This window comes from Heptranchias perlo, chromosome 29 (genome assembly GCF_035084215.1).
Source record: "Heptranchias perlo isolate sHepPer1 chromosome 29, sHepPer1.hap1, whole genome shotgun sequence".
NCBI classification, from domain to species: domain Eukaryota; kingdom Metazoa; phylum Chordata; class Chondrichthyes; order Hexanchiformes; family Hexanchidae; genus Heptranchias; species Heptranchias perlo.
Window position 1 is genome coordinate 6364079 of NC_090353.1, and position 15468 is coordinate 6379546.

Below are 15468 nucleotides of genomic sequence, written 5' to 3' on the forward strand. Positions count from 1 at the left end.
CTAACCACGTCAAAGAGGCCATCCCCTATGGACATGCCCTGCGAATACACAGGATCTCCTCAGACGAGGAGGAATGCGATGGACACCTACAGACGCTGAAAGACGCCCTCGTAAGAACGGGATATGACGCTCGACTCCAGCGAAAAATCGCGCAGACCTCCTCAGAAGACAAACACGGGACGCAACCAACAGAGCACCCTTCGTCGTCCAGTACTTCCCCGGAGCGGAGAAACTACGCCATGTTCTCCACATCCTTCAACATGTCATCGATGACGACGAACACCTTGCTAAGGCCATCCCCACGCCTCCACTACTCGCCTTCAAACAGCCACCCAACCTCAAACAGACCATCGTTCGCAGCAAATTACCCAGCTTTCAGGAGAACAGCGTCCACGACACCACACAACCCTGCCACGGCAACCTCTGCAAGACATGCCAGATCATTGACACAGATACCACCATCACACGAGAGGACACCACCCACCAGGTACATGGTTCATACTCCTGTGACTCGGCCAACGTTGTCTCCCTCATACGTTGCAGGAAAGGATGCCCCAGAGCATGGTACATTGGCGAGACCATGCAGACACTGCGACAACGGATGAACGGACACCGCGCAACAATCGCCAGACAGGAGGGATCCCTCCCAGTCGGGGAACACTTCAGCAGTCAAGGACATTCAGCCACCGATCTTCGGGTAAGCGTTCTCCAAGGCGGCCTTCGAGACACACGACAACGCAAAATCGTCGAGCAGAAATTGATAGCCAAGTTCCGCACCCATGAGGACATCCTCAACCGGGATCTACACATAACTCCACCAGCAAAAAAAGTTGTTTTTAATACAACTTGTCATTCTCTCTCACTCTCTCTCTTCCTTTCAGATGTTCTCTCTCTCTCTCTCTCTCTCTCTCTCTCTCTCTCTCTCTCTCTCTCTGTCTTTGGGTTCAGACCGTTTGTATATTCAGTAGTCCTGTATGTAATGTCTCTCTGTCTGAACACTATTCGACTCCTTGATTGCCTTGACAACGGGCAGTTGGAAAGATTATCTGTAATCACCAGGCATTGTTCTCTGACTATATATGCGGTACCTTCCATGGAATCCCATACTCACCTGATGAAGGAGAAAGCCTCCGAAAGCTTGTGATTTTCAAATAAAACTGTTGGACTATAACCTGGTGTTGTAAGATTCCTTACATATGTGTATTTGTAAGGCTACAGAATAATTTCACCTGTAGGCCATTTGACCACGAATCAGATTTGTGGCCAGACAGCTCCATGCTGTGACTCTGCACGGTGCAAGAAGCAGCCTCCTACATCTTCATCCTGTTCTGCGGAGGAAGACCTTGGTGTAAATTTAGTCAGTTTTCATGGAAGCTTCTTGCACTTAACGCACAGCTGCATTTTGGACCCATTTCACCATGAAAAATAGGTGTATACGAAGAATAACAGTAATTGTACAATTTCTGGGGCTCTGCTTAGCATCTGGTAATTTTTCCTCAAATCCTACTTCAAAAATAATAACACTCTTCTGAATAAATGTAGAAATGTGTTTTCTTAAAACAGCCTGCTAGAAAGATTAAGATATCAGTGGTCCACAGCAGTTTCCGTCTATGTCCTTCTCAGATGCAACTGTTTGATTTTATTTTGTTGGGGCTGTGTAAGATACTAGTAAAACGGAAGGTGGTGTGTTCTTAACTGATAGCAATTGCCAAGGTGCCTTTAATGCCATGTGGGCAGACTGTAGTAGGAGGAATGGCAGCAGTGCAAATCTCACTAGTGCTGTGTATGTATTTAACACAACTGCTGTCCTTCTGGCTGCTTGCGAAAGAGCATGTTGGTCAGAGAGAGCAGAAATGCATCTGACTCGCTTACTGAATCCCAGAAGTGCGCGAGCAGTTCTGTCATGCATGCTCTTTGTAGTCAGAGTAAGTTTGGTATAAAGTCTGCAGCTGGGATTACCACCCAACAGGGGCGGGTAGGCTGATCGTTGAGAAACAGACGGTGTTGTTTCGTGGGACAATTCTCCAGAGTATGAGACAAGGCAGCAGTTGAATTGGTTGTCTTCTATTATTTCAGAAAAACACATTCAAGGCATGAAATAGACTAAATCCCTTTGTGTACAGCAGAGACTGAAGATTTATTTTGACCGGGATAGACTTGTAAAGATTGTGTTGAATGCAGTGCAATGTAAGTGCATGTTGAGTAAGCAGAAAGATGGTTTTATTTTTGCTGTTACAGTATTTTTGACCGCTGTGCGTCCTAGTTGTTCAGTTGAAGTGTTGGACTAGTTTCTGGTCGAGCTATAAGGAGTGGAATGCCTGAGTAAAGGGTCATAGCTCTGAGGATTACAGCAGCAGTAAAATCATTGTATATTGTAATGAGATGAATTTGGCCATTGGCATTCTACATTTTAGGTTCTGTACATAATTTTTTAAATGCCATAGATTGAAAATTGCAATATGGAAGAGGGGAATGTTGGTTTACTTCCTCTCCCCACTAATGTCTGTTGATCCTTCATTAAACTGTGGCAACTTTGTACTTCAATTTTATATCATCCCCATTCCACTTGAACACAACCCATTGCCACCTCAGTGCCTCTGCGAGGGGCACTATAATATTTATCAAGATGGGTGTTGGTGTTTTAAGGCTTTTTAAAAAATCAAATAATGATTCTGTTTTTCATCTATTGATCATGTGTTCATTTTGTAATTATTGCAGGGATGATGACTCAGGGGTTATTAAATTCAGTGGTGCTAAGGGGTTGAAATAATGCTTCCAGTTGTAATGAGCGCATCACCGAAATAGTTCACATTAATTACCATCCCTGCTGATAATTCATGCGTCAATTAGTAATTCATCCCAGTTAATCCTTACAATGAACTATTAGCATTCAGTGTTTAAGATATTTTTGAAATTGAACTGGATGTTCATTTTTTTTAAAGCAAGACAAGCAATGACCTTTAACCCGTAACCCCAAGTAACACTCAGTTGTAATTTATATTCATAGTTCTCATCTGTTGTATTTAAATACTGTAGGAATTGGCTCTCATCTGTGTGAAGCTCTCATTTTAGTTGAAGGTGATTATTTGACAGCTGTTTAGGAAACAAAAATTGAGTTTTCAATTAAAATGGAGCATGGTTTCAGAAACCTATCCGTGAAATCATTAGTAGTCTCGTTGGTGTGATATAAACCAAACTCCATCATGCCTCAAACCCCAAGATCTCTATTACTTCATATGAAACTTTTGGATACCCCTGCTTTAAACTGTCTTTAAAAATATGTCCCAATTCCAAATCTTTCAGAATCCTTTGACAGTGTTTGTTGAAAGTAAAGTGGGTGTTTCAGCTCGACAGAGCTCCTCCCACAGTCATAACAGATATTTCAAAGAAAACAGAGTATATCTGGACAGCAATTTTGGGATGTTAGTTTCATGTTTCCCTGCTGATATCTACATTATGGCAGTGGGGGGAGCTCTGTCGAGCTGAAACACCCACTTTACTTTCAACAAACACTGTCAAAAGATTCTGAAAGGGATTCGGAGTTGGGACTTATTGTGCTGGAAATTACTTTCAAAATAACGGTGAGCCCAATAGCACTTGCCATTATTAGTGGCGAAATCGAAGAGCAAGTTCTGGAGCGACCACACATGCGCAGTCAAACGCGGAAATCCAGTACTTGATCTTCCTGGTTCGCCGGTGATCTGACAGCTTTGCCTTAAAGGGACATCGCCGGCTGCAATCATTAGAATCAATGGACCAGCGCCAACTTGCTGTTCTGCTCAGCTACAAACTAACTTATATCGCCACAAAACGGGTACCCTCAGCTTTTTAAGTTTTAACAGCCTGGTAAGCCTTAATTGCCAAACAACCTCGCTGGCACTAAAAAATTAACTTGTAAAAATGAGAAGTCTCATTACTCCTGATTTTAATAGTTATTGGATATTTTTTTTAAAAAAATTTAAATGTTTAAAAAAAGTTACATTTTTCTTTTACCTTTTCCTACTGTCTCTTTTACCTTCATTTTTTAACTCTATCCTCCCTTTATTTCGCTTTCTCTATGCCATTTTATAATACCTTATTGGGTACATCCAGATTTTTAGTCTGCGCTGTTTGTTTCTGAACTGCACGTCCTGCTTCTCACAGCGTGGCTTGCTTCAAGCTGATTGTTTGAGGGGCCTTAGAGATCCTTTCACCACTCACACAGCCCGGGAAAGAACGCTGATGTTATATGAACTCACAGTTCAAGGAAGTTGCTGCCAAAAAGTACGCGGTAACTGAATTTAAATCTAATGAGCGGCGAGCACTGCTCGTTTGCCCCTTGGAGCAATTTACAAGTCATTATTTTTAAAACAGCTTAAAGCAGGGGTATCCAAAATGCAGCCCATGTGCCACATTGGACCTTGATTCCTGGTAACCTGACCCTCAAAGTCCATGAGACTCTATTCTATTTGTGCTTGTATTTCTTGCTCACTTTATCCTGTTAGAATTTTGTGGGTCTAGAGATTTGCGAGGGGCTGTTCTACCAACAAAGCAGCAATGCTTAGATAAATCCCAAATCAGGATGCCAAGATATGTTAGTATTGGCAACTTGAGATGTGGGCATATTAATGGGAACACGGATTTAAGTTTTATGTATGGCCTCCGAGGTGCCACACTTTTGCAGTGCATGAGGACAAAAAGCTTGGACAGCCCTGCTTTAAAATATTGTGCAAGTCAAGCAGTGCATTGCTGATTATTTGCTGTATTCTGTTGCTTCTGCATAATCCTCTCCCTTGTAAATAAATGTCACTAGTAATTTTAACCTGAATGCTATGATTGGACAGTGTGGCATTTTTCCATCTTTTGGAGTGACCAGGAGTGCGTAGTGGGCAGCTTGCATAATGCCCAGTACCAAATACTGTGGCAAAAAGAGTACTGTGGCGCACTTGTCTCATTCATGGCCATGCCTAAGGTTATAAGTTTTGGATCCTAGGAGAAGCAAGTCTGCTGTTGTAAATAGGTCTTTTGGTATAGACATGAATAGTGAATTGGGAGAGGGCCTGAATTCTAATAGCGGGTGCTTAAAATTTTGCTCAAATGCCAACTCTTGTAGATTGAGAGAATCTGTGAAACTTGTCATTGCTTGAGTTCTCCCTGAGCTATCAATTGGAGACATTTGATGTGTTTGATTTTGGTAACTGATTAGAATTTCTTTTTTTTGTGTGTTCTGTGGAGCTTCTGCCATGTACCACCTTAGACGAGGAGGTGTTGAAGAGCTGTCCCCATTGCCTCTACTGATTCTGGTCACTAGGAGGTGGCATGGTTGACATTGGGAAATTACTCTGTCGGAAATCTCTGCTGCAAGCCCAGATCCTGTCACTTGGAGAAGCAGAATTAAACAACCCCAGTTAAAAGAACTTGCATATTTATAGCACTGTTCACCATCTCCAGAAGTCCCAAAGCGCTTGATATCTAATGAATTTCTTTTCAAAATGTAGGCAGCCAAATTTAGCACAGCAAGGTCACACAAACAGCAATGAAATAAATGACCAGTTAATCTGCTTTAATGATGTTGGTTGAAGGATAAATGTTGACCGGGACACCGGGGAGAACTTCCCTGCTTTTTGAATAGTGCCGTGGGATCTTTTACATCCACCTGAACAGTCATTTGGGATCTCGGTTTAACGTCTCATCTGAAAGACGGCACCTCTGACGATGCAGCATTCCCTCAGTACTGCACTGAAGTGTCAGCTTAGATTATGTGCTCATGTCCTGCAGTCTGGCTTGAACCCATGATCTTCTGACCCAGAGCTGAGAGTGCTACCATTGAACTAAGCTGGCACTTAGCGAGGAGTTTCACAAGATAATTATGGAAGGCCATTCAGCTCATCTTAATTCCCCTATCCAGAAAGTCCTGAAGTCTAATTATTTCTTAAATGATACCAGGGTTTTCACCTGCACTACTCTACCCTGAAGTCCATTCCATTTGTTGATCATGCTGTGTGATGAACTTCCTGATATCCATGTGAAATTTGTCTTGAACTATTTTGGTCCTGTGTCCCCTTGTTCTACTCTCAAGATCACCTCTCAGTCATCTCCTTTCAAGGCTGAAAAGCTCATGTTTTCCCTGTTTTTCCTCATAACTCAGACCTCTTGACATTAGATCAGCATTCTAACCACAGCACTATAGGGTTTGAACAGGACTTTCTCCAACTTTTATTGTACCGTACTGGCTAAATATAGTTAAACATTCTATTAGTTTTGTTGATTGCTCTGCATTGGTTGGACTTGTTGAGCATCAAGTCTACTGATACCCCATGATTTTTTTCAACCATCGTTAGTTTGAGGACATTGTCCCATCTCCTTATGTAGCTGTGACTAATTTGAATAATTCATTAATTGAGAGACTGCAGTTGGTCTATGATCTTTGTGAAGGGTTGGCACGAGTTATAGTGTTTATTTTGATTTGAAGCCCCGATGGTAGTTTATCGGCAAATGTTTATTGGTATTCTTCTTTCCCTCACAGCTTTCCAGTGGAAACCCCATGTACGAGACCTACTACCGGCAGGTGAGCTGCTTTACTTTGGTAACCACACTGTTTTGGAAGCTGCAAAACGGTCACCAGGGAAGTACAATATGCTAAGCACTGTGTTCTTGAATTGGTGGAACAGGAGTAGGCCATTCAGCCCTTTGAGCCTGCTCTGCCACTCAATTAGATCGTGGCTGATCTGTATCTTCATCTACCCGCCTTGGTTCCGTAACCCTTAATACCCTTGCCTAACTAAAATCTGTCAATCTCAGTTTTGAAATTTTCAATTGACCCCAGCCTCAACAGCTTTTCGGGGGAGAAAGTTCCAAATTTCTACTATGCTTTGTGTGAAGACGTGCTTCCTGAACGGCCTAGCTCTAATTTTAAGGTTATACCCTCTTGTTCTGGACTCTTTCACCAGAGGAAATAGTTTCTCTCTCTCTACCGTATCAATGCCCTTAATCATCTTGAACACCTCAATTAGATCACCCCTTAATCTTCTATATTTAAGGGAATACAAGTCTGCTCTATGCATCCATAATTTAACCCTTTTAACCACTGTATCATTCTGGTGAATCTGTGCTGCACCCCCTTCAAGGCCAATATATCCTTCCTGAACTGCGGTGCTCAGAACTGAAAGCAGTACTCTAAATGGGGTCTATGTAACTAACGTAACTTCCACCCCTTTGTATTCTAGCCCCTTTGAGATAAAGGCTAACATTTCATTAGCCTTTTAAATTATTTTTTGTACCTTTCCCCTAGCTTTTTATGATTTCCGTAGTTGGACCCCTAAATCTCGCTGCTCCTCTACAGTTCCTAGCTTCTCACCATTTCGAAAATACTCTGATCTATCTATCTTGGGTGGATGACCTCACACTTACCCACATTGAACTCCATCTGCCACAGTTTTGCCCACTCACTTAATCTGTGACTACAAGAGCAGGTCAGAGGCTGGGTATTCTGCGGCGAGTGACTCACCACCTGACTCCCCAAAGCCTTTCCACCACCTACAAGGCGCAAGTCAGGAGTGTGATGGAATACTCTCCACTTGCCTGGATGAGTGCAGCTCCAACAACACTCAAGAAGCTCGACACCATCCAGGACAAAGCAGCCCGCTTGATTGGCACCCCATCCACCACCCTAAACATTCACTCCCTCCACCATCGGCGCACAGTGGCTGCAGTGTGTACCATCCACAGGATGCACTGCAGCAACTCGCCAAGGCTTCTTCGACAGCACCTCCCAAACCCGCGACCTCTACCACCTACAAGGACAAGGGCAGCAGGCATATGGGATCAACACCTGCATGTTCCCCTCCAAGTCACACACCATCCCGACTTGGAAATATATCGCCGTTCCTTCATCGTCGCTGGGTCAAAATCCTGGAACTCCCTGCCTAACAGCACTGTGGGAGAACCTTCACCACGCGGACTGCAGCGGTTCAAGAAGGCGGCTCACCATCACCTTCTCAAGGGCAATTAGGGATGGGCAATAAATGCCGGCCTTGCCAGCAACGCCCACATCCCATGAATGATTTAAAAAAAAAGCTTAATTTGTCAATGTCCTTTTGTAACTTTCAGCTCCCATTTATACTATTCACTGTGCCACCTAACTTGATGTTACATTGAAACTACAGCACAGAAACATGCCATTCGGCCCAACTGGCCTATGCCAGCGTTTAGGTGTCACACGAGCCTCCTCCCTCCCTATTTCATCTAACCCTATCAGGATACACCCTTCTATTCCATTCTCCCTCGTGCTTATCCAGCTTCCCCTTAAATGCATCTATGCTATTTGCCTGAACCAGTCCTTGTGGTAGCGCGTTCCACATTCTTAACATTCTTTGGGTAAAGAAGTTTCTCCTGAGTTCCCTATTGGATTTATAAGCGACTATTTTATATTTATGACCTCTAGTTTAGGACTCCATGTCTACTCTATCAAACCCTTTCATTATCTTAAAGACCTCTATCGGATCACCCCATAGCCTTCTCTTTTCTAGAGGAAAGAGCCCCAGCCCATTTAATCTTTCCTGATAAGTATATCCTCTCTGTTCTGGACTCTTATCCAAGTAGTATGTGGCCTCCTTATTCTTCCTATCAAAATGCACCACTTCACATTTATCTATATTGAAATTCATTTGCCAATTGCATGCTCATTGTACAAGTTTATTAATGTCCTCTTGCATTTTTCCTTTTGTATTAACCACATTGCCCAATTTGGTGTCATCCGCAAATTTTGAAATTGTTCTTCCGATTCCCGAACCCAATCGTTAATGTAAATAGTGAACAACAGTGGTCCCAGCACCGATCCCTGTGGAAAACCATTCCCACCTTTTGCCAGTCTGCATAGCTACCCTTAACCCCTACTCTGTTTTGTAGCCACCTTACTATCCATTCTGCTTCCTGTCCCCTGACTCCACGTGGTCTGACCTTAGTCATGAGTCGACAATGCGGTACCTTATCGAAGGCCTTTTGAAAATCCAAATATATTACATCTACATTACTCGTCTACTCTTTCTGTTACTTCAAATAATTCAATAAGGTTGGTCAAGCATGACTTTCCCTTCTGAAATTGTGCTGACTATTATATTTTCTTTCTCTAGATGTCTTTCTGTTACATCTTCGAGCAAAGCTTCCATTATCTTTCCTACCACCGACGTTAAGCTAACTGGTCTATAGTTCCCTGGACTTGTTCTATCTCCCTTTTTAAATATAGGAATAACATTAACTGTCTGCCAGTCCTCTGGCACTATTCCCTTTTATAATGAATTTTTATACATATGAAGTAGTGCCTCTGCTATCTCCTCCCTAACTTCTTTTAATATTTGCGGATGCAGTCCATCCAGACCAGGGTCTTATCCTCCCTAAGTTTGATTAGTTTATCAATTATCTCCACCCCCCCTCCCCCCATCTTAAATGTTTTAATATTTTTTTCGATCTTTTCTTCTAATGTCCTGTCCACCTTGTTTGCCTCCGTACTTACCAGGGAGACTGTGTAACAATTCAACATTTCTGCCATTTTGCTGTCATTACCTGTGAGTTTATCGTATGCGAGCCTTAGTGGCCCTATCCCTGTTCTGGTTTTTCTTTTGTTATTGATGTGTCTGTAGAGTACTTTACTATTTCTTTTTATATTCCTTGATAATTTAATCTTGTAGTTCCTCTTTGCTTTCCTAATTGTTTTTTTGACTTTGTTCCTAACCTCTTCATATTCCCTTTTGTCTTCCTCTCCTTTTATTGTCTATGTAATTAGTGTATGACTTTTTCTTCAGTTTCAATTTTACCCTTCTCTTTATTCACCCAGGGTGTTCCATTATTGGTTAGTTTGTTCTTGCTTTTTAGAGGAGTATACTTCTGGACACTCTTGATCAGCGTTTTAAATATTACCTACTTTTGTTTTATTTCTTCAGCAAATTTAGATATACGGCTCTCTTCCTTCACCCAAGTCATTTATAAACATAGTGAACTGCTGAGGCCCCAGTACAAATCCCTGAGGGGCACCACTAGTCACATCCTGCCAATTGGAGTACATACCATTTAACCCTACTCTCCTACCTCCTAAACACTTTCTCGCTCAAAGCCAAGATTTCCCATGTTCCTGATATTGGTCGGATGAGATGCCAAATGGAAGTTTGAGCATTGTCTCCCTTTCCTTACCCCATCCAGCCCTTTCACTGTAGAGAATAATGAAGCAGAGGGTAAACCAGTGAGTCAGTCACTTGGGGTAACTCTGCATTGCCTGCAGTCTGTTACAGAGCACCATGGACATACATCTAGGAGCAGTTTACTTCCAGTCGCTTCAGCATTTCTGGGGGTGGGGGTGTGGGGGGGTGGGGGAGGAAGGGAAGGAAACTCAACAATAGCAACAACAACTTGCGTTAATGTAGTACCTTTTAAAGTAGAAAAGTGGCTCAAGATGCTTCACAGGCGTGAAATCAGACAAAAATCGACCCCAAGTCAAAGGAGGAACCAGCAGGAGGGGTAACTAAAAAGTGGAAAATAACAAAAAAATTTTTTTTTACAAAAAGAAGAAATTCAGAGGTAAAATATGATTGAAAGGATAGATTATTTGAAGTGAAATTTAAGTCACCAATAATCTGATCAGGTATTCAGCCACACATACATAACAGATGGCTGTAAACAGCCCAGTATTAAACAATTTTTATTGTGGCATTGAAGAAAGATGGAACGGTCTTGGAATTCCTTATAAAATAGGCATGCTCAGACTGGCACTACATTGAGACCATGTAAATACTACCCACACTAACATTACAGTAATGAGTTGTGGTGCAGTCATGCGTCATCTGCTCTCCACTCAAGATTCTGATCCTGATCTTGACCTTGGGAGACTTTGACCTAGGGAGGGGAGACGGCTGAAGGGTGAGCCATCTAAAGCCAATGTTGGTACCTGATATGGTGCCCCATTATAAGCACTCTTAGCTGTGGGGCCCCTAAAACAAGAGGTTTAAAAACTTAAACTTAAGGGGCTTTCGTAGAATCATAGAAACGTTACAGCACAGAAGGAGACCATTCGGCCCATCGAGTCCGCGCCAGCTCTATGCAAGAGCAATCCAGCTAGTCCCACTGCCCCGCCCTATCCCTGTAGCTCTGCACGTTTTTTCGTTTCACATACTTATCCAGTTCCCTTTTGAAGGCCATGATTGAATCTGCCTCCACCACTGCAGTGCATTCCAGATCCTAACTACTTGCTGTGTTTAAAAAAAAAGTTTTTCCTCATATCACCTTTGGTTCTTTTGCCAATCACCTTAAATCTATGCCCTCTGGTTCTTGACCCTTCCGCCAATGGGAACAGTTTCTCTCTATCCACTCTGACTAGACCCTTCATGATTTTGAACACCTCTATCAAATCTCTTCTCAACCTTCTCTGATCCAAAGAGAACAGTCCCAGGCTCTACAGTCTATCCGCGTAATTTAAGTCCCTCATCCCTGGAATCATTCTAGTAAATCTCTTCTTCACCCTCTCTAAGGCCTTCACTTCCTAAAGTGCAGTGCCCAGAACTGGACACAATACTCCAGTTGTGGCTGAACCAGTGTTTTATAAAGGTTCATCATGACTTCCTTGCTTTTGTACTCTATGCCTCTATTTATAAAGCCCCGGACCCAGTATGCTTTTTTTAACTGCATTCTCAACCTGCCCTGCCACCTTCAACGATTTATGCACCCCTAGATCCTCTGTTCCTCCACCCCTTTTAGAATTGTGCCTTCTAGTTTGTATTGTCTCTCCTCATTTTTCCTACCAAAATGCATCATCTCGCATTTTTCTGCTTTAAACTTCATCTGCTACGTGTCCGCCCATGCCATCAGAGTGCCTATATCCTCTTGAAGTCCAGCACTATCCTCCTCACTGTTCACTACTCTTCCAAGTTTTGTGTCACCCGCAAATTTTGAAATTGTGCCCTGTACTCCCAAGTCCAAGTCATTAATATATATCAAGAAAAGTAGTGGTCCCAGTACTGACCCCTGGGGAACACTACTGCACACCTCCCTCCAGCCCGAAAAATGACCGCTCACCACTACTCTCTTGTCATTTAGCCAATTCTGTATCCATGTTGCTATTGTCCCCTTTATTCCATGGGCTATAGTCTTAGATCTCTTAGATTACTGGGTAAAATAGGAACTGCACCCATGTTAAGTTTATAAGCACTGATTTCTTTTTGATCTTAACACTAGGCTGTAAGAAAGTTAAGCAGCTTCCATTCATGAGACACAGCATTTGTTAAAATCAAGCAGGAGCGTTCTATTTGTGAGAGACATTACATTTGCGCTAGTAATAAAAATACCTAAATTCAGCGTGAGTGTGTAAAATGTTCAATTAAAACCGGCGCCCAGCACCAAAAGAGGCCACACATAATTTGTGGTTTTAAAGAAAAATAATGGAAATGAGTCATTTTACATTTCAGTGCCATTTGTGCCCCTGTATTTGCATATGCCTGAAATTGACTCCTTATCAGAGGGGGTGGAGTGGGGGTTTTCACGACACCACTGTCATTTGTCACTGGTTGACCACCATGCGTAGCTTAACCACAATTGTGCTTTTGATCATTGACAAAGCCATCGCTGATCTCGTCCTCTTCTCATTCTGCCCGAGATGTCCCTAAATAAAATTACCCTGCAACCCTAGCTCCCTCACTACATGCTGCAGCTCCCTCACTACATGCTGAAACTCCCTCGCTTCTAGCCCTTTATTTGCCACAGGGTTACAGTTGAGCTATTTAGCTCCCTTGGTTTTGCCTTTGATGCTCTTGTCCCCACCAAGTCACTTAATGTATCCTGCATCTGCCATTCACTCCCCTCCCGTGTAGTTCACCATATCTAAATGCTACAGACTCAAGTGCACCTGTAACAAGATCATCCTGATTGTCCACTGCCAGATCTGACTTGACATTTCTAACAATACAGCGTCTCCCTCAATGGCTAAATCATTCTGGAGGATAACTACTCCTCTCCCCAATAGCCCCCTCGCCCTACCCCGGCTCCTTCATCCTTGCCAAATACAAGGAACTTGCGCTTCCTGTCTCAAAGATTGAAACTATCCTTTCAGCTGCTTTCTCCTCTTCCTCGGCCCCTGTTCTCATCCTTGGAGGTGGGGGCAGAGAACCCATTACACTCTGCAGCTTTTCCCTAGCCCACAACATGCTTATCTCCTCCTAGACTCACCTCCTGCTTCCTCGATACTCTCCTCACCCACCTGCTGGCCACTAAACTACTGATCCTGGCCTTGCTGCTTGCCAGTACTGTAAATGGCTGACCTGTGTCTCCGTGTCTCCAATGCATTGGATTCAAAATCCTTATCTTGTTCACAAATGCTTTAATAGCTTCACCCCACTCTACCTCTACAACCTCTTCCGACCATCACCCCAGTCTGTTGTCCTCTGTCTCTGGCCTCCTGTTCATCCCCGCGCCCCCTACACTATCAGTGGTATTTCCTCCAGCTGTGTTGACTGTACTGTCTGAAATCCCTCTTCCTAAGCACTTCTCTTATGTTACTTCTCTTCCTATCTTTTAAAAGCCTCCTTTAAAACCTATTTATTTGGACTCACTTTCAATCATCTCCCCTAATTTTTTGGAATCTGTTTTCTGCTAAGTAGGATGTTTACAACAATAACAACATACATTTATATAGCTTCTTTAATGTAGTAAAATGCCCCAAGGCGATTCACAGGAGTGTTACCAGACAGAATTTGACATCGAGCCACATAAGGACAGGTGACCAAAAGCTTGGTCAAAGAGGTAGGTTTAAAGGAGCGTCTTAAAGGAGAGGAGGAGAGAGAAGCGGAGAGGTTTAGGGAGGGAATTCCAGAGCTTAGGGCCTAGGCAGCTGAAGGCACGGCTGCCAATGGTGGAGCGAAGAAAATAGGGTACCGTGTTAATGGCACCACATAAATGCAAGTTGTTGATTTGCTACAGAACCAGTGGGTATTTAGTATGCCACCAAAAATCATCATTTGGTGCAGGATAAAAATTGATGTACAGTAGAAACCATTTATAACAATCACATAATAGAACACCCTTTATAGCAAAGTTATTGTGCATGGACTTTATTCCTATTTTACTTGGGTGGTTGGTGGGGTGGGGGGATCCTTAATGAAATTGGTTAAGATAAAGTTTTGCTCATTAAGATCCAATGTAACACGTTTTGGCTGATAGGAACATAGGAACAGGAGTAGGCCATTTAGCCCCTCGAGCCTGTTAAACGTAAGAAACATGAGGAGGAGTAGGCCATATGGCCTTCGAGCTTGCTCTGCCAATCAATAAGATCATGGCTTATCTTCGCCCTCAACTCCACTTTCCCGCCTGATCCACATATCCCGTGATTCCCTTGGAGTCCAAAAATCTATCGATCTCAGTCTTGAATATATTCAACGACTGAGCATCCACAGCCCTCTGGGGTAGAGAATTCCAAAGATTCACAGCCCCCTGAGTGAAGAAATTCCTCCTTATCTCGGTCCTAAATGTCCGACCCCTTCTCCTAAGTCTACGCCCCCTAGTTCCAGACTCTCCAGCCAGGGGAAACAGCCTCTCAGCATCTACCCTGTCAAGCCCTCTCAGAACCATATATATTTCAATGAGATCACCTCTCATTCATCTAAACTCCAGAGAGTATAGGCCCATTCTACTCAGTCTCTCATAGGACAACCCTCTCATCCCAGGAATCAATCTAGTGAACCTTCATTGCAGCACCTGTAAGGCAAGTATATACTTCCTTAGATAAGGAGACCAAAACTGTACACAGTACTCCATACTGTTTGCCTTCCTAATTGTTTGCTGTACCTGCACGTTAACTTTGTGTTTCATGTACAAGGACATCCAAATCTCTCTGAACACCAACATTAAATAGTTTCTCACCATTTAAAAAGTATTCTACTTTTCTATTCTTCCTACCAAAGTGAATAACCTCACATTTCCCCACATTATACTCCATCTGCCATCTTGTGCACTCATTTAATCTGTCTATATCCCTCTGCAGACTCTGTCGTCCTCACAGCTTACTTTCCCACCTAGCTTTATATCGTCAGCAAACTTGGCTAGGTTACACTCTGTCCCTTCATCTGAGTCATTAATATAGATTGTAAATAGCTGAGGCCCAAGCACTGATCCTTGTGGCACCCCACTAGTTACAACCTGCCAAACTGAAAATGACCCGTTTATTCCTACTCTCTCACTTCTGTCCGTTAACCAATCCTCCATCCATGCTAATATATTACCCCCAACCCTGTGAGCCCTTATCTTGCGTAATAACCTCTTGTGTGGCACCTTATTGAATGCCTTTTGAAAATCCAAATATACGACATCCACTGGTTCCCCTTTATCTACCCTGCTAGTTACATCGCGAGAATCCTTCTCAACCTCCTCCTTCCAGTGGCCGAAGAGCTCCTTCCTGTGTCTCAATGCGGCTTCCGCCCATCAAGAGGCACAATGGACGTGATCTTTAGCGTGTGA

The 15468-nt window shown here is 43.1% G+C and overlaps 1 protein-coding gene across 11 annotated transcripts in view; it reads left to right on the forward strand.

The window, feature by feature from the left end:
* The window catches only part of eps15l1a (epidermal growth factor receptor pathway substrate 15-like 1a), a 332219-nt gene that overhangs the window by 62148 nt on the left and 254603 nt on the right, over positions 1–15468 (forward strand). For 8 of the 11 annotated variants that reach the window (XR_010957886.1, XM_067968026.1, XM_067968036.1 and 5 more), the window contains exon 2: positions 6506–6547. Coding sequence is in view for 10 of the 11 variants with exons in the window: in XM_067968026.1 (XP_067824127.1) it covers positions 6506–6547 (42 nt within the window). In the remaining variant the exon portion in view is untranslated. Of the gene's footprint in view, positions 1–2039; positions 2188–3455; positions 3582–3668; positions 3847–6505; positions 6548–15468 lie in introns of those variants that run through there. The other 3 variants (XM_067968029.1, XM_067968031.1, XM_067968030.1) reach the window with 3 other exon arrangements.